Genomic DNA, 23,008 nt, shown 5'->3' on the forward strand with positions numbered 1-23,008 from the left:
CCACCGTGCGAATGTGGAGAGTAATGGGAGTTGCTTGGATACTGTCAGCGAGCCAATGTATAGAAAGAAAGAACATGGAAGTGGGAAACATATGAACTCATCTTGCCGTGGGGGGCGGGGGGAAGGGAGGGGAAAGCATACCTTCCATCTTCCCAGGTGAAGACATGTCGGAACCCCCAGCTGCGAACGAGACTCTCACTTTCAGCTGCTGTACCGATGGGGTAGGTGTCGGGCATAATGGCGTTGAATTAAGAAAAGTACACAACCTTCAAACGCAAAGATAAATAAGGAAACGTTTTCTGTTGACGTTCAGAGACGATGATGTCATCGGGACTTTTGTTGGACCATGATGTGGGTAGGGTCTATAGGATCAAGACAAAAGTCCAGGAATGATAGACAGTAGTACGAATATCGAGACGTCAATTAATAGAAGCAAGAGATAGAATGACACTTTGAGTAACAATAGCTTCTCGTGCACCTGACCCCGAGTCATTTCGCCATCCGATGTAAAACCAGATGTTCGGACGATTTCCAGATATAGTCGCCGACTGCACCATCAAACCCCCATTCGACAGGGACATAGGAGATCTAAAAGCATTTAATCACGGAGAGGTTCAAAAGCTCGACATCGACATGAATGTTCGTCTCGCGATTTTGGGCACCCAGATACACTGTGAGCCTTTCATGCGCAGGGCGTCCCGCACTCATGACAGCTCTTGCCTGGGATGACCCAGACCTCTTTGCCCTTCTTCGCACAGTTTGGGCACCGCACGCCAGGCATCTATAATCTCTCGGTGTAAGCATCCATCCGCAAATAAATAGGGATGATTAAGGGAAGCAGAGTGTCAAAGACGGACCTTGTCGGTGGGAAGGGAGCTCGGGCACGCCGGCGCACCACACTTGAGGGAGTCAGGCATTGTTTATTGAAGAGAACGTAGAATAGTAAATAGAATAAAGTTTGTGTGTGTGGCCTAAGCCAGGACGATCGTTCTCGACCGGCCCTATTTGAACTTTCAGCGAAATCTTAGCAACGCCGTCTTTGAAATGAGCTATCGACTGGGCCGGACGGGGTTTATATGGCCCCAAGAACAGAATCTCAAAAAGGGGGACTTGATCCCGCGATCGCAAAATTGAAATCCCAGCGGTACTAATTCCTTTTGAAAACTTTAGTCCCGCCATCTACAGGTACATTTTACGTGCCCGCCCGTGTGTGAGTGTATCCACAGCAGACAGATCTCTCATCCGGCTGCATTGACGCAGAATCACGGAAGGTGCCGTTGTTGGATACTACGAAGACGAACCATCCTCCTTAGCCCTCGATCGAGCCAGTAGGGACATGCGATCGCTCCCATCTTGGTGGATGACGGCTTGACTACTGCGTAGACAAAAGGAAGACCAGTCCATCGGTTTCAACCCACGGAGAAGTTCCAACCAATAATAACCCCGGTTCTCGGTAGATACCGACCACTGCAGGTGAAAATTCATGCAGAGTTGCTCTTAGTTGTTTGCTGATCATGGGTGCTGGCTGTGGACGCGCGCGGGATTATCTCTCTTGTTGACCAGAAAGGAATTGTTGATCGGTCGGTGGCGCCGGTAACTCGGTACGAGTGCCCGGATTGGTATGGACTGGTTGATCAGAAGACATCACAAGTTGATGTATCTGTTCTCCGCGACCCCAGGGACGATCACTGGTGGGCCCAGCGCTCGGGCGTCCTCGGTGTTGGTCTGGAGTACGGATTACGGAGGCGCTGGTTTGTCCACTCACTTTGGCATGGCCCCGATTAATCGGAATGTTCGAAATATCACGATCGCTATCGATTATTGGCTGAATCGGCACGTTTCGTTCCTTGCTGGCATGATTCTAATCTGACAGGTCAAGATTGTTTCACTGCCGAAACCCCGCTCAATGAAATCCCAAGGGCACGGAAAATAATTCCCGGTGTCGGTGACCCTGACTACAGATCGGAGAATTTATCTTTTGCTTGTCCCCTGAAATCCCAGGGCCACCATGGATCAATTTAATGAATGCGGCCGCTGTTGTTGCTGATCGGCCATGCTGAGTGGCCGGCCCCATAGCAGCCCGGATGTTGTGCTTCACGGCAGACGGCATGTGCCCGATTTTGCATCTTGATTTCATCGTCGCTTGCGAGAGCTTCACCGACCTTTGGGAGGTCCACTCGCTTCCATCAAACTGCTAAATTGTCGAGTGTGTGTCGAGCGTGTGTCGATCGGGCCTAAGTAGTCCACGCTTGTATAGGTCCCGCGAGACTATGTATTGGGCCTCGGTTGACGTAGTGACCGGGGCCGATTGCACGCGTTCCCCGTGCAGAACAATGCATATATACTACTTGGTTGTTTGCTTTCAGTATGCAAGAATGCAATATGTCCGAGTGTGATCATACTGGACCGAGGACGGGTAATCTTGAACTGGAAGCAAAATTGTACACCGACATTCGAAGATACCCTGCCGCATAGCGCCGGATCGTTCTGATATCCTGAGGTCGCGTCACTGATTATCTGTCACTCAATCTGGTAGGTTGTTACATTATTGGTCCTTGCTGGACGTCATTGTTTAAAGGCCGCTAAATTCCCAAGAACTCTAGTTCGCAGACAGATTCCTGTGAGTCGGGATACCCGCATTGCCTCGCGCCATCGGTAGGATGCAGATAATAGACTATCCTTGTAGATTGCAACCCTGTATTATCTTTTTTTACCTACTCCTTGCTTCCCGCCAGTTCTGCAGTTCTGCATGTATTCGAACCTCGGTCTCGGCAATAATCTCGTCACTGTTATGCTACTCGCACCATGCTTTAATTCTCCGAGTCTTGTAACGGCAAAGCTGCCAGAACAGTGTTTGCCCATCTATTGGACTAGGCTATGAACCTGCAAACGCATCCTGTGATTAAATTAAAACAATGCTGGTTTTCGACAACCATCACCGCCGGCAACACCCGACATCCGGCGCCATTCTTTCACGCGATCGCAAGCCGAGCCGTTCGTGGCAACTAATAACTGGTAGGAATCATATCAAGCGGGGTCCCGGGAAGTCCGCAACATCACAATAACCTTTCTCATGGTGGCTACACTGCAGGGCACAGGAAGCCCCTCTTCATAATGGCGGAAAGACGACGTCGTTTAAAATATCCACTTCCATTGCATTTGTCACGTCACTAAAGAACAATGTCACGTCGACTGCATAGACTAAGAGAAGCGCTTCATGATGTTGACCAGCAGTACTCCGCCGGTCTTCTCCCCGGTGCAGTCGTGAAGATGAACCAATCGATAGCCTTCACGCAGGCGATCGAGCCGGATGCAAGTCCACGCGGCCAATTCGTCACGACCAATCTCATCGTCCTTAATTTTGAACCTGATAAAGCGAACGAAGTCAGTGATGCGTCTTGGCAGAGATATACGACATCGAAACCAAAGGTCATGGGAAGATGAATGTTTGCCTTTGCTGTCAGGCAATTGTGTAACCATGTGTTGGAGACCTGTATAGGACGACCGAAAAGGCCTATCACCCACAGGGTAGATCATGAAGGTCGGGCATATATTCCGTGATGCAAGGATCGCCCAATTTGTCGGGTGTATTGAGGAGCGCGGTGGAATAAAAAAATTTTTACTGACCGAATAAAGCTCAATTCCTCCACAATGCCCGTCACTGTTGCGAAAACGAGCCTTTGAGCTCCAAAATCCGGATTCTTTCCTGACGCACTCTTGGTGCATCGTTTGTAGCTGCTCTTCTCAGAGTCGGAACTGATATCCTCTTGGCCCGTGGTAGCTTCACTGTCCGGCTCTTCGACATGCAGTTGGCAGTTCAGATAGGGTCGGAATCCTTTCTCCCGGTGATCACCAGGCGGCAAGGCCAAGTCTTGGGCTGCAAAAACTTCGATGGTCAGGTCAAGTGTTTGCCTTTTAGCAACAGTGGAAGCAGGCTCGGTGCTTCGGTAACCAGTGGGCTTCAGTTCCCAACCATGGGTTCCGCTGAACATGCCAGTGTTGAGCATCATGCCTTTATCCAGGTTCTGCCAGTTCAGGGATACCAACTGAGCTCCCCGTCGCCAGTAGAAGGGCGGGTCGGGATTAGAGGAGGAAACGCGCAATGCGAAGGGGTAGATGCGCATCAGGTTGGAACGGTTATGGGCGAATAGAGCTTCACGATGGTTGATGTGTGCATCGCGGGCCGCCTTCTCGGACAGCGAAAAGATATGGAAAGGGACTTTCGCCTCTATTTAGTCCGTTAGCATAATAAAGCATTCATATCGGAATCTTGTTGCGTACCTGGCTGATCAAAATTACTGAAATGATATGCCCTGGTATAGATGGCCATTTCACTCAGAGCCTCGAGGATCGTAGAAGGCTTCGGGGGCTGCGAATCGACAGACTTCTCATCTGTCTGTTGTGAAGTCTTGGGGGGCTTCTCTTCCACGGGTGGCTCGGTGATATTGGTCGGGGGTATCGTTTTCGTTTTAATCAAGATTTTCCTTTTGAGATCTCCCAAGGTAGGAGGTTTCTGCTGCTCTGATCCCGGCGGAAGTTCTACCAGCAGCCCCTTCCAGGCCTCTTTCATAATATCGACCATCAACTGCTGCTGTTCCAAACAAGCATGTACTTCAAAGCTGACTATGATGGGAAGGTCGTTGTCAACAAAGGCGCTGTCGCGGATTGCATAGCAAATCTCGCGAAATGTAGTGCCTTTAGTGAGGGTATGTCCATGTAGCACTCGAGGCTCCCCTCGAACTGGCACTTGACTGGTCGATGCATTTTCCCCTGCTACTTGCTGGGGGGCTTTGCCGGCTTTTTGGCGTAGGGCTTCCAACTTCGATTTGGTGGGCTCTCTCAATGAGTTCCTCTTAGATTTGACCTTTTCCTTGATTGCAGCTTTGAGGCTCCCTTTTTCATCGTCACTGGAGTCACTGGAGTCACTACTGGAACTGCTCGTCTCCCCTTCATTTGCCCCAGGGGTTTCAAGCTCGCCATCCCAGACATCAATTTCAACTGAGCGGCAACCCCGCAGAAGCACCTGGCAGGAAGTTAGCAAAGATTCGCATGTTTTTCTCATATAAGACGAAGCAGCTCACATTTGTGTATGCACTGGCCGCGGCATCACTGTATAGCTGATTACCAGTCAAGTACGTGTTATGACTTGAGGAGATAAAATAATCAGAGATGGGTGCAGCGAGATCCAGCTCCTTTGCTGGCCCCTGTGCATTCGAGTCGGCACTTTTCATGTATGAACGGAAGGCATCTGCTGACTCCAGAGCGCTTGCAGTTTCCTTATTCCCAGCATCCGCAGCCGGCAAGTCATGTTGAATGGTGGTGAGAAAGTATTGCGCAGTCGGGGCGGACTTGGAGACCAGACTGTGGATTTTCTCCAGGTGCGAGTCCACGGAAGAGTGGAATGACTTGACGGAGGGTCCGCTCTTGCCCTCATGGAGCGCAAGATGGCGAGCTTGGTCGACGAGACCTTCAACTTTCTCCATTATTATTGTTGACTGGGATGAGATGATAACCAAGGCACCAGCTGTCCCAACCAGTGGGTGGTGGTGGGGTTTATCGCCAATGCCCCACGTTTCACCGCAGCCCGATCGATAGTTAATACACAGTAAAAGCAGACCAGGACAGGAACCAGATCACTATTAGAGGCGTGGAATACATGATTGTCTCGCGAGATACCTGGTTTGAACAAATTCCCGCCTAATTCGAGACTTGCTACCGCCTGTCTTCGACTAGGATCAGGCCAACGAAATCTACCTTGTTTAATCAGACCCAAGTCTCGCATGGCTTTCCCAGGTGTATAATGGGTATCCCATTCAGAGGAAACCGTAGTTATCGCTAGAGACCATTTACTGGCAGAAGCACTGGAGGAACATGACTTGAGCGACTAGATCCGCATAGCGTCGTCCCCTACCTCCTCGAACCCCGCCTTGTCGTTTAGCTCAATCTTGATTGTGACTCAGATCTGGGTTTTATCATTCGTCATTCCTTCTCCTCTTGTCTGAATATCCCCAAAGAAGCATCTAAACATCACCATGGCTGATTCCGAACCCGTTCACTTCTTCGATATCTTCTCCGATTTGCCAGGTGCCTCATCTTCCTCCGTGGACAAAACTCGTTGCTAAAAACAGTTCAATCAGGCGCATCCAAGTCATGGTCTCCGAATACCCTCAAGACGAGGATGGCCCTCAACTTCAAGGGCATTCCCTATACGCAGAGCTGGATCTCATATCCCGATATCGTACCGCTGATGAAGGGATTGGGTGTTTCGCCAAATGAAGTCGGCACGCCATACACCCTGCCGGCAATTATTCATAAGTCTGTGAAGTCCAATCCCAACGGGGCTATGATGGACTCGAGGCCCATCGCCGTCCACCTGGACAAGACTTTCCCGTCGCGGCCACTTTTTCCGTCGGGCGACGCTAGCTATGCGCTCTCGGTTGCTGTTGAAAAGGCTATTGGCGGGCTGAGGCCAGCAATGATGCCGCTCATTCTTCCCCGAGTGGCGGAGCATATGGATCCTAGAGGTAAGGAGTACTTTGTTCGCACACGCTCGGAGATCTTTGGAAAGCCTCTTGCCGAGGTACGACCCACGGACCAGGAGGGCATACAGGCGCTGTGGGAGATCCTTCAGAACGAATTCAAGTTCTTCGTCACATTGTTGAAGGGGAGAGAAGGGAAAACCGGTCCGTTCTTCGAGGGTGACAAGCCGGGCTATGCGGACATGGTCCTCGTTTGCTGGATTGCTTTCTTCCATCGATTTGATCTGGACGCTTGGGAAATGATCATGTCTCAGGGAGATGGGGAGCTAAAAGCGCTTTGGGACGCTTGTCTACCGTGGATGGAAGGCCAGGGCGAGGATAAGGACTGGCCGATCTCGCAATAGACTTCGAAATGCGGAAAGGCGAATATTGTATCTCACTGTCATTGGATATATAGTCGCACAATTGAGAAATCAACTGACATAGTAATACATGAAGGACGCCCTAGAGGCTCGCTCTGCCAGAAATTGAGAGCGAGGCGCAAGTATGAGAGCGCAAGTATGAGAGTGCTCAGAAATCGGCGTGTAACAAAAGAAACCCAAAATACTGACATTGCTCCCACAAAGACGACCATTGGGTGCGTGCAGGGGAAAATTTACAGGCCACGCAAGAAGTTGGACTCCTTAATGGCCTTGCGCCTAGCTTCTCTCGCGCTCTTCGTGATCTCCGAACGCTTCTGATTGCTCTCGGTGGCATCAGCGACAGCGTCCACAGGAGTGCCGTCACGGTTGTAGAAGGCGGGGGTGATATCGCTTGCGTGGTGGTGGGCGGGGATTTTTGGGGGGAGGGTTTTGGTGCGCGCTGCAAGCTTCTTCTCAAAGCGTTTGCGCTGCTTCTTATTCAAAGCTACGAGAAAAGGAGTTAGCTCGGCCACTATATGAGTAGTTCGGGACGCATACTGCTCGGGTCAACGCCGCCCATTTCCTTGTTGGACTGCTTGCCCGAATCATCCAGAAGACCCCACAGCCAGTCGGGGTATTCCGAGTCCTCCTTTGCGAAGACATCGGGCTTATTCTTGAAGTAGTTGAGACCGTTCAGCTTGGTCCCCGCCGGGCAGCTGCTAGGTGGGCGTTGCACAGCAGGTTTCGCGGGCTTTTCGGGATGAGCATCAGTGTGGACACCTTCCGGGGTGCTCAAGGGTTGGGAAACACCGGGAGTAGCGGAGGAGATTGCGGACGGAGTTGTGGCATCTCGGGCTGAAGGTTGACGCCCCTCGGAGGGGTGTGGGGGAGCGGCGACGGGCGGATTAGAATCACTGTATGACCGAAATTGGACACGAGCGATTGGGAATTGGCGTGAAGAGGCAGTCCAAGCCACCGAGGGTTGTTGGTGCAGCCGAAGGCGCAGACTCGTCCGGCAGCTTCTGCAGATCATGGTGTGCGAATGATTGGGGTGGGTTATCAATTCACAAGGTTGAAGGGTAGAAGCAAATTCATGCACCCATCCAGACTCCGCGCGTGGCTCAATTTCGCGCCAGGATGTTGATGCGACTCGAAAGAAAAACTGCGGCGCGGGTCGCCAAGCCGGAGAAAGGGTCACGTGGCTGTCTGTTGCGGCCTCAGGCTGCAAATGTTTGTGTCTCATCACCGCAGTTCAGGGGCCGACGGAATTTTCTTCGTGAGCATATCTCAGCAAGAAATCCAGCCAGTTTTGAAAAGAACCTTGCACTTGTCTATTGCTGTGCTCTCGTCGTCTCCGATTGAAGTCGCCTACTGTTCAAGTGGGACTTCATGGATACAACGAATTAGAAGTCGGTGGTCTCGGCAATCCCTCGTAGATGTAACTCGTTATTTTCTATCAGTAGCAATATGAGAACAGTAGTTATTTATACATCCAACAAATCGGTTGCCGGACCATCTACATGTCCCATGCGAGCTCATAAATACAAATTAGGAACAGTACTCGACCCAGTTATCGAGGTCCATGTTCTTGATCACTGTAGAGAATCCTTTCTCATTCGCCGCGTTGCAGGCCGCTGACCGTTGTTTTGCTGTCACGGCGTTGTTGTTATTGGTTCCGTCGGACTTGGGATATTCGATGTGAAAGACAGGTTTGTTTGCTTGGATGAACGGGTCGAATATAGCGCATTCATCATATTGGGCACATTGCTCGTTCACGCTCCATTGCATGTTATCGATCACAGAGTCGATGATATCGCCGCCATTCTTGAGGCCTATGGCCAAGCCACGGGCATCTGCTTCTTTGGCGAGGAAGTTGACGTAGTTAATGGCGTCCGCTTTGGTCAGCCCGAGTCCGTTTGAGTTGTCGTATGCATCGATATTATCCGGATCAACACCATCACAGCCTTTCTTCTTTGCCAGGTCGAGTCGAGTCTTCATGACTTCGCGTACGTTTTTAGAGTTGGTATCTAGCCACTTCTCGCCGGACCAGTCCGGCAGCTTGTTCCCAAAATCAGAGGAACGGAAATCGCTAGCGTCCGGACGCCAGTTCTCATAGGTTCCTGCTGAGAAATAACAAATAACTTTCCGCCCCATGTTCTGTAGATCGCATATCACCTTAACACGGTTGTCGAACATATCGATGTCGTAGACGGGTGCATCAACCGAAGTGTCGGTCAAGGGATTTAGTAGCTCGATCTGCCATTTGGTCCCAGCCGCTGGTTGCCATTTGACTGTGGTATTAGCTCCGCCATTCCCCCCATTGCTGGTCGGTGCATTTCCGCTCCTTTTTCCATGATGTTGCTTGAGCCCGATCCCAAGCCCGACTCCCAATCCCACGCCAAGCGCTACAACGATGAGCGCAACCAAGGACAAGACCAGTGCTTTCTTCTTAGATGACCAAGTCCACCATCCTGAAGTTGCCGATTGTTTCGCCATCAGAGAGTTGAATAGAGATAAAAAGTTCAAGCCCAGTAGTTATTGGCTGAACGGTACCAACGGTCACCGGGATGGAAGGCCAGATCGACTTGAACAACTAGTTCAGTTGAGATCAAAGGATCGCCCGGCTCAGAAACGTGACCAAGCCGAAGAAAACCAGCAGGGCGCTTGAAATATAGACATCTTATAATCCATTAAATCATGTACCGAGGAAAAGGATCCGACAAGGGGCTAAGCCGGAATCATGTGGGGGCGAAAGCTGTAGCGCTCCTTCAAGAATGGACGGTTGCACCAAGCTGCGCTGCGGATGGAATTCCCTAACTTCAAGCAAACGTTATTCTTTGGTCAGTTAGCCCAGCATGGAGATAGTCGTCAACATCAAGTTATTTGCGGGGAGAACGTCAGCGCAAAGAAAGTGGTAAAACAGTCAAAACGACATGAGGGTGCCAACATTCGGGAGTTCAAAGGGTAAGAATTTGGGAGCCTAGAACACGTCGGGGATGCCAAGCGCATCTAGCCATCAGGCCAGCTCAGGCTTTGCCCTTTTTCCAATCAAAGTCTCACATAGCCCCTATTATTATTGTCATGGCATCGTACGGTAGTGTCTTCGGAGTGAGCCGAGAATCCTGGATCGTGATCTTTAGTCTTTAAAACCAGATATAGTAAAAAATAGTGTGGTGGGACCATGTTGATCTACCGTTCGTTGATCGTCTCTATATTACAAGGGAATTCTGGAATTATCAATGGACCATGACAGTAAAAGCTTAGACCTGCCAATGGGGCCGGCTCAATTTCATCAAAAGCGAAAATGGAAGTCCCTTGATCTCACCATAAAGCCACAACTTGAAACTACCCAAGGAGACTTGTAGTTAATTAGTCGCAAAGTCCCTTTGGCTGACAAATTAGACGACCGTGGAGGAGCGGCGTGCGTGCAAAAACAGATGGTGTGGGATGCTCCTGCAGTTTTCCAAGGTCTTCCCGCCTCCTGATCCAGAACATCTCCAATTCTCCGGGTGTAGACCAGAAAATGTCGCTCCGTACTGGGTGTGTTGGCAAGCGCCTTCGCCTGTCCAGGATTATTGCACTAATGAATTGGGTGGTAGGATACTAGGGTTGTAATTTACGCTCCCTCCATCTCGTCCGCCAGATGCGAGCAGTTGCGTGGTCTGCATCCTGAAAAATTGCCTCGGTATCGAAATTCGGACGTTTACTTTCATGCGAGAGGACGTTTTTCGATCTGGTAGTATGCTTTTCAGTGGAGAGATCCGGTGTTCCATTTCTTCTCTGTCCGTCTCTTTTTCGAAATTATATCGAAAAAGGGAACCCTCGAATTGATTGCTCAGTACCGCAAAATCGGAAGCAATTCTTCTTCTACTCCCATATGCCCATAACAGTCATTCTACTCTCGCAGCCAAGTTGAATCATGCAGGTATTTATTTATAATTTTAGAAAAAAAGTACAGCGTGAAAAGGAAACCCCGAAACTCTTCATCCAAAAATAGAGAGAGATATGGCGCGCTTAGCTTTCTTCCACATCGAGTCAATCGGTTTCGGGTTCTCAATGCGATGCCACTCGCCATTAAACGCATTGACGAGCCACATTGAAAGACCTGTCATGAAACAATTAGCCTCTTCACTCCACTCCTGTTCAGAATTTGGGTGCACTCACGTTCGTAGACTAGCAAGTGCGCATTATTGAAGTAAATGCTATGATCCGAATCCGGGAACACCTGCATATCATAGTTGGCGATGTTCGACTGGTCCAGCCGGTCGATCAGCACCAGTGTGTTCTGGAGATGGACGTTATCGTCGGCCACGCCGTGCATGATCAGGAACCGGATGTTCTTGCCCAGGGCCTCGACGTCGGTGATGGTGGCGTTATCGTAGCCGGAGGGATTGTGCTCTGGGGTATGCATGTAGCGTTCTGTGTAGATGGAGTCTGTAAAGGTAATTATCAGTATGCGGTAAAATCATAACCGAACGACTGGGAGCGAACCGTAGTATCTCCAGTCCGTCACAGGTGCCACGGCCATGCCGTACTGGAAGGTCTGGCCAGCATCTTGTTCGAGAATTTTCAGCGTCATGAATCCACCATAGCTCCAGCCCCAAACGGCCATGCGGGCTTCATCCACATATTTCTTGCCAGCCCAAATCTTGGCTGTTTCAATCTGATCCCGCGCTTCGTAGTGGCCTAGATTACCGCGAATGATACAGCGCGCTTCTCGTCCAATCAATCCCGTCCCGCGGCCATCTACAGTAACGACAATGTAGCCCAGGCTTGAAGCGACGTAGGACTGGAAGTCCACGGTAAATTTGCGATCCACCGTTTGAGAGCCGGGACCGCCGTATAAGAAGAAGAGAACCGGGTACTTTTTGGCTGGGTTGAAGTGTGGAGGACGACGCTCGAGTACCTGAAGCGTATAGCCGTCGATTGTCACGTTTGAATAAACTTCCGCAGGGAGAGCAAAGTCTTCGATCATCTTCTTCAAATCAGGATTTTCTTCAATGACTTCCTCCTGCTCCACCTTGTCGCCGTGAGTATTGATTACGGCTTGCCAAGGGACATCGGGACCTTTGTAGCTGAGCAAGGCGTATCCGGTTCCATGTGAAAATGAGATCTCGAAGAATCCAGCCTTCGAGGTGTCCGTCAACGGTCGAAGGTCAGATCCATCTAGCCTGACCTGGTAGACGTGGCGCTGGGTTGGTGCTTCTTTCGTTGCAACGAAGTACACCAGGCCTCTGGCCAAATCAACGGCCGATGGAGCCTTGACCACCTCCCATTCACCACTGGTGAGCATGATCGGCTCCGGGTTTTCGAGAGGCGTGAAATAAGCTAAGTGATCATAGCCTTTGTGGATCACGGTGTCGACGTACCCGTCGTGCGGCCGGCCGCTGGCGGGGTCAGCAGGGATAAATCGTGTGGACTGTGAGGGCTCGACCCAACCACCGTCCAGCCCGGCAATATCCTCAGATCGGACCAGCTTGCCAGACCGAGCCTTGGTATCCATCACGAAGACCTTGACAATATCGCTTTCGCGGTTGGTCTCCCGAATCAAGACCTTGCCAGTAGATGCCCAGACAACTTCAATGATGATTCGATCGTCATCGACAAAGTCATCAGGCATGTCGATAGAGAAAACATCACTTTTCTCAACGTCGTAGAACTGCAGGCGAACCACCGGGTTCGGAGTTCCCGCTTTGGGGTATTTGATCTGCCGAACTTCAGGGTAGTTCTCAAGCCCCGGCGCCGGTTTCTTGCCGGACGGACGAGAGAGAAAGTATTGAACAGGATATTCGGGGACGGCGGACTCGTTGGTGCGCATGAAGGCAATATACTTGCCATCGCCAGACCACCAGGTTCCGCTGTTGCCCGCGAAAACTTCCTCCTCATATACCCAGTCGGGAACGCCGTAGAAGAGGTCCTTCCCACCGTCTTTGGTAATGGGGACGACGTTGGAAGAGTCCAGTTTTCGCAAATACAAATTGTTCTCCCTGACAAACGCGACGGCATCAGAGTTGGGCGACCAGCTGGCGAGCTGTACTCGTCCATCCAGGTGCTCGGGATCCAGGGCTTCGGCCTTCTGCGTCTCCACGTCGAAGATCCAGTAATTTCCGTAATAAGAGTGTCTCCAGTTTCCCTGCAGCTCCGATAAGAGCAACACCTTTTTCAGATCGGGACTTGGCCACACCTTGGAGATCTTGATCATGTGGCCGTCGACGGTCCACGCGTATGACTTCTTCATCAGAACTCTGGTTTCGGCGCCAGCGCCTCCATCCTTGCGGCTGCGAATATCCTCCACGCGCAAATATCCCTCTCCACCTTCACCACGCTCCACAAGCAGGCCATCCTCTCCATCCGGCCCTGCAATCCAGGAGATCGCATGCGACTTCCCAAACCACTGCCCCGTCAACACCTGCTCCAGTGTCACCGGCCTGCCGTAGCTCGTACCACCAGTCGCCGAGTCCGGCTCATGGATGCTGACAGCCGAGTTGGAGGCTGTGGCCGCGGCACCGGGCCGCTTCTGTGTGAGGAAGAGCACGAATGCAAGCACCCAGCCGCCGACACAGAGAAGGCCGAGCAACCAGACTATCCGGCGGGTGCGACTTCCGGACCCCGTCTTCTTCTTTGTCTTCTTGTTCGTGTGCGTAGGTAGAAAGGGCTCGTCGGGTTCCGGCTCTGCTCCGTCTTCGATGTCTCGATAGGGTGTTTGATCTTCTTCTCCTTCAGCCGCCGCCATGTTGGACTCCTTGTACCGATCGAGGAATGCGGCGGAGGCGACCGACAGGCCTGAGTCGAAGGTTGTTTCTGAGGCGAAGGAGGCCGACCGCTGGCGTGTCAATGGTACCGATTCCGGGTTGCCCTCGTCGTCGAGCTTCCCCATGGTCGTTTCAATGGGCGGTTGGGTCGGACGGAACTCCACGATAAACGAGTCAGATCCGATCCGCCTCTTATCGGGATGCGGAGTCCAATGACCCTTCAAAAGAATATGTATCAGGCCTGTCAACACGATGGAATGGAATTGAGAAGGCGAATTCCAATCCTGTATTTCAATCCAGTTCTCAGGATTAATTTCCCTACCAGTGTTGAATGTTCGTTCCTTCCGGCGCCCATGATTATTGGGGCGACAAAGAGCTTATTGAGGGCCGGCGGTGGCCCTTATTCAAATCCCTTTTCGACATCGTCCCGGCTGTCAATAAGACAGATGGAAGGAGGTCTAGTCTGCGTTTGATAACAGATAGACTGGCATGGGAACGAAAATACTGCTGCCAGGGAGACAAGGGTACACACCGGGGCAGATATCTGTCGAGTTGGAGAGGAGAGCGAAGCAACAACATGTACTTTCTACGACCATCAAGAACTCCGGAGTATACAGTTCAGCTTCTTTCTATTGTGCAAAATTCCATTTCTTTTTAATTACTCATTGCAATCGCATCATACAACGCCCAGCCGCTTACCGCGACAGAGCAATGTCGTCAATTCTCATGATCATCTTCACCGTCTCGGCCGCCAGCTCAATGGCGCTGGTGCTAACCAGCAGCGGCTGCAGGATGTTCTCCTCGGTGATGTCGTCCTTGACACCGCCGCTGCGGATACTCACACCCGCATTGTGCTGGCCCTGCGCGTGACGGTGTCGCAGGTCGGTGACTACCTTGATCGAGTTCAGGCCCGCGTTCTCAGCGAGCGTGGTCGGCACAACCTCCATGGCGTCTGCGAACGCCTTCCAGCAGATCGATTCGGTCCCGGTAAGCTCGCGTGCGCGCATGGCGAGCGCGTGGGCTACTTCAATCTCCGGAGCACCACCTCCAGCGATTAGGGCGCGCTTCTTGACCAGACAACGAATCACACACAGCGCATCGTGGAGCGATCGCTCGGCCTCGTCCAGGATCAGGTTGTTGGCGCCGCGGGCGACAATAGAGACCGTCTGGTTGAGAGCGGCGGGGGGCGACTTGATGCCGGTGACCTTGACATACCGGGCCCCGGAAGCCTGGACCTCCTCGACGAGGTCGGCGGTGCCGAGCTTGTCTTCGGTGAAGGAGTCGACGTTGGCGACCGGCTTGCAGCCAAGGCTCTTGCACAGGAATTCGACCTCGTCCCGCTCAATGTCCTTGATGGCCAGGATCTTCAGCCGCGAAAGGAAGTGTAGCGACAGCTCGTTAACGGCGTCACGAAGGATAGACTTTTGGATCAGGAGCACATTGCACTTCGTCTTTTGGATCTTCTTCACCATATTCAGCATGTACTGGCGCTCCTCCTTCAGAATCTTGTCCATCTGGCGGTAGTCGTTCACCACAATTTGGTTCTCCATCTATACAACGAACAGTCAGCCCCATCTCATTATTCGGAGGGAGGGAAAGCATACATCCGGCTTGGGCGGGCTCAGCTGGAACTGAATGAGACCTATCCGGGCCTTCTCGATTCTCGTCGGACCTCCGCTGCTCTTGATGACCGGCTGGTTCAAGACCAGGCCATCAACCATCTCACTATCCTCAATTGTCCCGCCGACTTTCTTGACTATCCGGATATCACGCAGGTCCACGTTGTCGGCAGTCTTGGGGTCGATCACCTTCATCACCGAGTCGACAGCCATCGGACCCAGCAGGCCAGAGTGCTGAGACACAATCTTCGAGGAAAGCGAGGTCGCGGCGGCTTGGAGGAGGGTAGCGCGATCGGTCAGGTTAATCGGACGAGACATGTTGTGGAGGATTTCGACGGCAGCGCCTGCGGCTCTCTGAAAAGACTCGGAAATCACAGTCGGGTGAATGCCCTTGGCTAGCAACCGGTCGGCGGCGCCGAGCAAGCTGCCAGCAATGACAACGACCGACGTTGTTCCATCACCAGCCTCGACATCCTGGGCCGCACTGAGGTCGACCAGCATCCGGGCCGCCGGGTGCATAACGCTCATATCCTTCAACATGGTGTTTCCATCATTGGTCTGCGGGGGTCAGTCGAGGGTCGCGGTGATAGGAGGGGATAGCGTACAATGATCGTTTGTCCCTTGGGCGTTTGAATCTAAAAGCCCATCAGCGTCGGAGTAGGTATTAAAGGTTGCATATTTACTCACCATCTTATCCATACCACGAGGTCCCAATGACTGTGTATCTCGTTAGCCCCTCGTCTCCGTAACCCGGAATGTGTGAACAATCGTACCGTCCGAATGGCATCGGCGACAGCTATGCATTGTCAGTCAAACACTTGCAAAGACTTGAATAATTAAAGCACATACCTCTAGCCGCGAGAATGTTGGATGCCCGCACCGCCATCGGCTTCTCCTTGTCCTGCCCACACTATCAGCCTGCATCCCACCACACACACACACGCCGCATCGCACGTACCTTGAAGGAGCCGCTGACAGGGGCAGCCGGGACTGCTGTGGTCGCCATAATGAAGATTGGGGCACAAGCAACCGAAGACAAAGAGAGGCAAGAAGTGGGATGGAGGGAAAGGAGTGCAGTGTATTGTCAGTCGGTCAGTGTGGACGGGAAATTCTACGAAGGCGGTGAGAACGAGCTCAGCTCAGCAGCTACATCACACGCTCCCTTCTTGTCGTTCCATCTCTTCCCCCTGCACTTCTTCATCCGCTGTCAGTCCCTGCTTTCGAGTTCCCCCAAAGTAGCCGTTTGGCTTTCCCTTCTCACCACTACTCGATATCGCTACTGCGTCTGCACCCCCGACTTAGCTCCACAGCCCGGGGCTGTCATCATCTCTCACCATGCCCAGCGCCACGGGAGAGAGCTGGGAGAAGTACAAGAAGAATTTCGCCGACGACGAGGAGCCCGAGAAGAAGATCACACCACTCACAGATGAGTAAGTTTCGCTCCTGGGTTGATGTCAATCTGGCTAACCCGGGCCCGGCAGTGACATCGCAGTACTCAAGACCTACGGGGCGGCCCCCTACGCGACAGCCTTGAAGAAGCTCGAGAAGGATATCAAAGACAAGCAAGCAAGCGTCAACGAGAAGATTGGTGTCAAGGTGCGGATGCAGTCCCTTCCATAAAATGCAGGAGCTCATGTCCCCAGGAATCCGACACCGGTCTCGCACCTCCACACCTTTGGGATGTTGCTGCCGACCGGCAACGCATGGCCGAAGAGCAGCCATTGCAAGTCGCTCGATGCACGAAGATCATCCAGGATGAAAAGGACTCGGACAAGAGCAAATATGTCATCAACGTCAAGCAGATCGCCAAGTTCGTCGTCAACCTAGGGGAGCGCGTAAGTCCGACGGATATTGAGGAAGGCATGCGCGTTGGGTAAGACTTGTTCGTGTTTTGAAGGCTGCGCAGTCACTGACACAGCTTTACAGTGTGGATCGGAATAAGTACCAGATCATGCTCCCTCTCCCACCGAAGATCGATCCCAGCGTGACGATGATGACGGTCGAGGATAAGCCCGACGTGACATACGGTGACGTGGGTGGATGCAAAGAGCAGATTGAGAAGCTACGAGAGGTGGTGGAGATGCCGTTGCTGTCGCCAGAACGATTCGTGAATCTGGGCATCGACCCGCCGAAGGGCGCTCTACTCTACGGACCCCCCGGTACAGGAAAGACCCTATGTGCCCGGGCGGTGGCCAACCGAACGGATGCGACCTTCATCCGTGTGATTGGAAGTGAACTGGTCCAGAAGTACGTGGGTGAGGGTGCACGGATGGTCCGCGAGCTGTTCGAGATGGCCCGTACCAAGAAGGCATGCATCATCTTCTTTGACGAGATCGATGCTGTCGGTGGCGCTCGTTTTGATGACGGTGCGGGCGGTGACAACGAAGTGCAGCGCACCATGCTGGAACTGATCACTCAGCTGGACGGATTCGATTCCCGGGGTAACATCAAGGTCATGTTCGCGACCAACCGGCCGTCCACCCTGGACCCGGCCCTGATGCGGCCTGGTCGAATTGATCGCAAGATCGAGTTCTCGCTGCCGGACGTGGAGGGCCGGGCGAACATACTGCGCATCCACGCCAAGAGCATGTCGGTCGAGCGTGACATTCGCTGGGAGCTCATCTCCCGTCTGTGCCCCAACGCGACGGGTGCCGAGCTGCGCAGTGTCGCGACAGAGGCTGGCATGTTCGCGATCCGGGCACGGCGCAAGGTGGCCACGGAGAAGGACTTTTTGGCGTCGGTCGAGAAGGTGATCAAGGGCAACCTGAAGTTCAACTCGACTGCGACATATATGCAGTACAATTAGTCGGAGTGTATTACCATCATCTATTCCTCAATTCCAGCTATTCTATAGTAGTTCACTAGTCCTGCGTCACACGGATATTCGTTTAGGGAGACAACCGAGGGAAATCAAATTGTTCGCCCGTGATTGGCCCCGGCTCGTCTGCTCGGCACATCACGGGTGTGGATGCTGACATAATGCCCCGTTGGTTTTAGCAGGAGCAGCAGTTGGCATTCCACCTCACTGTCCTGCCTCTCCCCTCTGTCCGTTCCCCCCATCGCCGGTTACGGTGTTTTGTGTTTGTTTCTGTCGGATTAGAGTCTTCCTTCTGATCCACCCGCCATCATGAGCTCGCTGGGCATGCGGAGCCTAGCTCCCGCATCCAAGGTTGGTCACCCGAGTGATTTTCGGCCCGTCTGCTTTCGCCATGTTCGGCACTGACTGGTGATTGCTGCACAGGTTTCCCGTGTCTTGAGGGACCAGAGACGTCTCTTCTCATCGTCCCGGCCGGCTGGTACGCTATCCCGAGAGCGTTGTTGCCCCCTTTCGTCGCGCTAACCCGCAATTCCTCCAGCCCGCATCTTCGCCAACCAGCCGCTGCGCGCCAAGGAGGCCAATGGCTACATCTCCGAGAAATACCCGATCATTGTAGGTCGACTTCGCCATATGGACACTGAGAGATGATCTGACGTGTGTAGGACCACGAGTACGATGCCGTCGTTGTCGGTGCCGGTGGTGCCGGTCTGCGCGCTGCCTTCGGACTCGCCGAGGCTGGATTCAACACTGCCTGTGTTTCGAAGCTGTTCCCCACGAGAAGTCACACGGTTGCTGCTCAGGGTGGTATCAACGCTGCCCTTGGAAAGTAGGTCAACTCGCTATCTGCACGTGCTGGAATTGCAATTAACAGTCTGAATAGCATGCACCCCGATGACTGGAGATGGCACATGTACGATACCGTGAAGGGTTCCGATTGGCTTGGTGACCAGGATGCGATTCACTACATGACTCGGGAGGCCCCCGCCAGTGTTCGTGAGCTCGAGGGCTACGGCTGCCCCTTCTCGCGTACCGAGGATGGCCGCATCTACCAGCGTGCTTTCGGTGGTCAGTCCAAGGAGTACGGCCAAGGTGGCCAGGCCTACCGCTGCTGTGCTGCCGCTGACCGTACTGGCCACGCCCTACTGCACACCCTCTACGGCCAGTCTCTCCGCCACAACACCAACTACTTCATCGAGTACTTCGCTCTTGATCTGCTGATGGAGGATGGTGAGTGCCGCGGTATCCTCGCCTACAACCAGGAGGACGGTACGCTGCACCGTTTCAAGGCCCACCACACCGTCCTGGCCACCGGCGGTTACGGACGTGCCTACTTCAGCTGCACCTCCGCCCACACTTGCACTGGTGATGGTATGGCCATGGTCGCCCGTGCCGGTCTGCCCAACCAGGATCTGGAGTTCGTCCAGTTCCACCCCACTGGTATCTACGGTGCCGGCTGTCTGATCACGGAGGGCTCGCGTGGTGAGGGTGGCTACCTGCTCAACTCCGAGGGTGAGCGTTTCATGGAGCGGTACGCTCCTACCGCCAAGGATCTTGCTTCGCGTGACGTTGTGTCTCGTTCCATGACCTTGGAGATCCGCGAGGGCCGTGGTGTTGGCCCCGAGAAGGACCACATCTACCTGCAGCTCAGCCATCTGCCTGCTGAGCTTCTGCACGAACGTCTGCCCGGTATCTCCGAGACCGCCTCGATCTTCGCCGGTGTCGATGTCACCAAGCAGCCCATCCCCGTCCTGCCTACTGTCCACTACAATATGGGTGGTATCCCCACCAAGTACACTGGTGAGGTTCTGACCGTGGACGAGGCGGGTAAGGACAAGGTCGTTCCTGGTCTGTTCGCTTGCGGTGAGGCTGCCTGTGTGTCTGTGCACGGTGCCAACCGTCTGGGTGCCAACTCCCTGCTTGATCTGATCGTCTTCGGCCGTGCTGTGTCGCACCGTGTCCGCGACATCTCGACTCCCGGCAAGCCCCACAAGGAGCTGTCCTCCGACGCGGGTGCCCAGTCGATCAAGGACCTCGACTTCGCTCGCAATGCCGACGGTCCCAAGTCGACCTTTGAGATCCGGAATGCCATGCAGAAGACCATGCAGACGGACGTCAGCGTGTTCCGTACCCAGGAGAGCTTGGACGAGGGTGTCGAGAAGATTACCGAGATCGACCAGTGGTATGACCAGGTCGGCACCAAGGACCGCAGCATGATCTGGAACTCGGATCTGGTTGAGACCCTGGAGCTCCGCAACCTGTTGACTTGCGCGTATGTATACTCGTTGACGCGCCATTTGATATCTTGCTAACCGTTTGTGTCTACAGTACCCAAACCGCCCTCGCCGCCGCCAACCGCAAGGAGTCCCGTGGTGCTCACGCCCGGGAGGACTTCCCCGACCGTGATGACGAGCAGTGGATGAAGCACACCCTCACGTGGCAGAAGAAGGCCCACGGCAAGGTCGACCTGGACTACCGTGCCGTTGAGGGCAAGACCATGGATGCCAACGAGTGCAAGCCGGTGCCTCCTTTCAAGCGTACCTACTAAGCCCGTCACCCCGGAAATGGATTGATGTAGGAGTTGTTTCAGAGTGTCGATCACGTCCTGGCATCTTGCTTTCGGACTGACTTGTCTTGTCGGTCGACATCCAGGAGTCGTGCAAAAGACTACGTTTTTATTGATTGTGTTACTTACCATCCTGTATAGCCATATTATTTCCTTTTATCTCTCAGGCGAAGAAAGAATTGGTGTACTGAGCAGTGCTTTTCTCTCAGTTTGTCCTATATGATTGGAATTGTTTTCTTTTGTGCCAGTTGTGTTTCCCGTAGTTGATGTAGCCACACAGCCTCGTTCTTTGTTGTCGGACTCGGTGGGGTGTGATGTGGCGTTATAGACGGGCTAAAGACCAAGGGGACTCGACAAAGAAATCCCTTCCCCGACTGTCGCCCTCCGACACCGTACTCGTGCAAAGTATCCTACGATGACCGGGGTCCGGTTGGTGTTTTCTTCATGCAACTGTGCCACCAACAATCCCACACCCAATCGAGACGGTCTGGGGCGCACCAACAGTTCTTGCGTTGCATTCCTATATTTGGGTCGACACGAAGGACGATCTGACAAACAAAGAATATGAGCCTCAATGGCTCTTTCACAACATGGTTTCCTCTTTCAAGGCCATCATCAAGGAGCGACCCTGGCCAACGTGCGGCTGCAGCCCTAAGTCCGGGAAAGACTCGTTTTGTCTTGCAAGAAGTATGATTTCTTCCATTTCCAACAACCACAGAGTTTTTGGGTGATTTCAATACTGCATCTTTTCTGATTCCTATCGCATCGTTCTGCCTCTACGGCGGCAGCGCTAGAGATGGACGTCTTCGACCTGTTACCTAGAGCGGATAATCTGTACCACGGCTGCGCCAGCGGCAAGCAGTGGTATGTCTGCAGCAAAGGAGACTACAGCGGCTGCTGCTCCAGCGATCCATGCACAACGGGCATATGTCCAGATGACAATTCGGCTGCTTCGTCGACAACGACATCAAGCACCAAGTCTTCGTCGACTGAGACGACGACGTCAACGTCAAAGACTTCGACGGAGACAAAGACTTCGATATCACCACTGCCAACTACTAGCACGTTCGCAGACGCAACGACTGTACAGACAACTACATCGACAGCTTCTGCCACCGGTTCGATCACTGCTCCAGCTCCCGTCGCTACTGCTACTTCGAGCAGTTCACTGAATACACATTCTAGCAACCACGCCGCAATAATCGGCGGAGTCGTCGGCAGCATTGCAGCCCTGGCACTGAGCATCATCCTTTTCTTTCTCTGCTGGCGCCGCAAAAGGAAACAAGGCCGGATTCTCATCGGCTGGCCAAGGAACCGAACCAATACGTCCAACCATGATCCTGAGATGACTTCTAGTCCTGGTACAAACTTCTCACGGTCTACCAATGACACCAGCTGTCTGAACAGTAAGCAAGCTCCAAAAGCCGTAGTTAAAGGTTGACATATCTGACAAGTACGACTCCATAATCCAGGCTCATACGCACACGCAGCATCCTCAACCACAGCCTCGGAATCCAACCCATCAGATTCTTCCGCGGGCCTGCTAACAGGATCGTCCTTCGAGTCGTCAACCCTCAACCAATCTAACCAACAAAAAACTTCATCCAAAGACCTCACATTTCCTCCCGAAACCCACCCAGACACAACAACAACCTGCACATTCCCAACGGGAGTCACGGCCGAACTCTCCGACACAGGCTTCTGGCGCACGCACTGCGAACTACCGCATAGCCCGCAAAGAGAACTAATCAACCTGTCCCTTTCGCAGCGAAGACGCAAAGCCGTGCAGCAGCAGTTCCAGCAGAGCCTAAGCCGGCACCAGCAGAGTACTCTCCAGAGATGGGATTTCCCTAGTTCCACTCGCAGGAGTCCCAGGGGTTCAAGTCAGGACTGCCTCGCTAGCGCACCTCCTCTCCATACGCCGCGACAGATCATTACGAAGGAGGGAGTCGTGCTGGGGGCGAATATGGATCGTTACTCGACTGCGTCTGATTTTACGTCGTCGTCGGCGCAGGCTGGAACTGGGAAGGGAAAGGACGTCCAACAGCAGCGTGCTGCTCATGACCATGTTATGAGTTTTATGCAGTACGATAATGCAACTGGAACTGGTGGACAGAGGCATGCCGTAGAGCTACCCTGGACTCAGAGGCCAAGCAGAGAGTCGCTGGTTAGGAAGACTTCGACTTCTGGCGCTGTCGCTCCTGTTCCGGCGTCGAAGTCAATGCCTTCTTTGGCCTTGTTCCAGGAGGACGAGGTGGTCTACTCGCCCAGTGACACGCCGCCAGCGTATGCAGCAGAGGAGGGTGTGTCACCGAAGGATGTCAAGTCTCCGTCTGCGACGATGGGATGAGAAATTGAAACGAGTTGCTATTTTTG

The 23,008-nt window shown here is 53.1% G+C and overlaps 9 protein-coding genes across 9 annotated transcripts; 4 read left to right on the top strand and 5 right to left on the bottom strand.

Moving 5' to 3' along the window:
* Positions 1–3,201: 3,201 nt before the first annotated feature.
* N7474_005858 (putative phosphoinositide-specific phospholipase C) lies at positions 3,202–5,483 on the bottom strand (the record flags this gene model as incomplete). The annotated part of the gene is made up of 4 exons (XM_057197273.1): positions 3,202–3,367; positions 3,628–4,228; positions 4,282–5,023; positions 5,082–5,483. 4 exons carry the CDS (start codon positions 5,481–5,483, stop codon positions 3,202–3,204), a joined length of 1,911 nt encoding a protein of 636 aa, XP_057054669.1.
* Positions 5,484–6,032: 549 nt separating this feature from the next.
* Positions 6,033–6,883, top strand: N7474_005859 (glutathione S-transferase family protein; the record flags this gene model as incomplete). The annotated part of the gene is made up of 2 exons (XM_057197274.1): positions 6,033–6,084; positions 6,138–6,883. 2 exons carry the CDS (start codon positions 6,033–6,035, stop codon positions 6,881–6,883), a joined length of 798 nt encoding a protein of 265 aa, XP_057054670.1.
* A 251-nt stretch (positions 6,884–7,134) lies between these two features.
* Positions 7,135–7,913, bottom strand: N7474_005860 (mitochondrial 54S ribosomal protein mL54; the record flags this gene model as incomplete). Its single annotated transcript, XM_057197275.1, has 2 exons — positions 7,135–7,385; positions 7,439–7,913. The coding sequence occupies 2 exons, from the start codon at positions 7,911–7,913 to the stop codon at positions 7,135–7,137; spliced, it is 726 nt and encodes a 241-aa protein (XP_057054671.1).
* Positions 7,914–8,428: 515 nt separating this feature from the next.
* Positions 8,429–9,376, bottom strand: N7474_005861 (endo alpha-1,4 polygalactosaminidase; the record flags this gene model as incomplete). The annotated part of the gene is made up of 1 exon (XM_057197276.1): positions 8,429–9,376. The coding sequence occupies one exon, from the start codon at positions 9,374–9,376 to the stop codon at positions 8,429–8,431; it is 948 nt and encodes a 315-aa protein (XP_057054672.1).
* Positions 9,377–10,863: 1,487 nt separating this feature from the next.
* Positions 10,864–13,757, bottom strand: dapB (dipeptidyl aminopeptidase dapB; the record flags this gene model as incomplete). Its single annotated transcript, XM_057197277.1, has 3 exons — positions 10,864–10,985; positions 11,045–11,314; positions 11,372–13,757. 3 exons carry the CDS (start codon positions 13,755–13,757, stop codon positions 10,864–10,866), a joined length of 2,778 nt encoding a protein of 925 aa, XP_057054673.1.
* A 570-nt stretch (positions 13,758–14,327) lies between these two features.
* N7474_005863 (chaperonin-containing T-complex subunit CCT4) lies at positions 14,328–16,257 on the bottom strand (the record flags this gene model as incomplete). Its single annotated transcript, XM_057197278.1, has 7 exons — positions 14,328–15,182; positions 15,237–15,809; positions 15,857–15,886; positions 15,939–15,968; positions 16,025–16,047; positions 16,101–16,152; positions 16,210–16,257. The coding sequence occupies 7 exons, from the start codon at positions 16,255–16,257 to the stop codon at positions 14,328–14,330; spliced, it is 1,611 nt and encodes a 536-aa protein (XP_057054674.1).
* Positions 16,258–16,586: 329 nt separating this feature from the next.
* On the top strand, positions 16,587–18,057 carry rpt1 (proteasome regulatory particle base subunit RPT1; the record flags this gene model as incomplete). The annotated part of the gene is made up of 4 exons (XM_057197279.1): positions 16,587–16,681; positions 16,733–16,847; positions 16,895–17,124; positions 17,178–18,057. 4 exons carry the CDS (start codon positions 16,587–16,589, stop codon positions 18,055–18,057), a joined length of 1,320 nt encoding a protein of 439 aa, XP_057054675.1.
* Positions 18,058–18,378: 321 nt separating this feature from the next.
* N7474_005865 (succinate dehydrogenase [ubiquinone] flavoprotein subunit) lies at positions 18,379–20,614 on the top strand (the record flags this gene model as incomplete). The annotated part of the gene is made up of 6 exons (XM_057197280.1): positions 18,379–18,420; positions 18,493–18,547; positions 18,608–18,681; positions 18,732–18,895; positions 18,950–20,338; positions 20,395–20,614. 6 exons carry the CDS (start codon positions 18,379–18,381, stop codon positions 20,612–20,614), a joined length of 1,944 nt encoding a protein of 647 aa, XP_057054676.1.
* Positions 20,615–21,428: 814 nt separating this feature from the next.
* N7474_005866 (uncharacterized protein) lies at positions 21,429–22,982 on the top strand (the record flags this gene model as incomplete). The annotated part of the gene is made up of 2 exons (XM_057197281.1): positions 21,429–22,038; positions 22,123–22,982. The coding sequence occupies 2 exons, from the start codon at positions 21,429–21,431 to the stop codon at positions 22,980–22,982; spliced, it is 1,470 nt and encodes a 489-aa protein (XP_057054677.1).
* Positions 22,983–23,008: the final 26 nt, after the last annotated feature.

This window comes from Penicillium riverlandense, assembly GCF_028828495.1.
Source record: "Penicillium riverlandense strain IBT 135883 chromosome Unknown utg000003l_segment0_segment0, whole genome shotgun sequence".
NCBI lineage: Eukaryota > Fungi > Ascomycota > Eurotiomycetes > Eurotiales > Aspergillaceae > Penicillium > Penicillium riverlandense.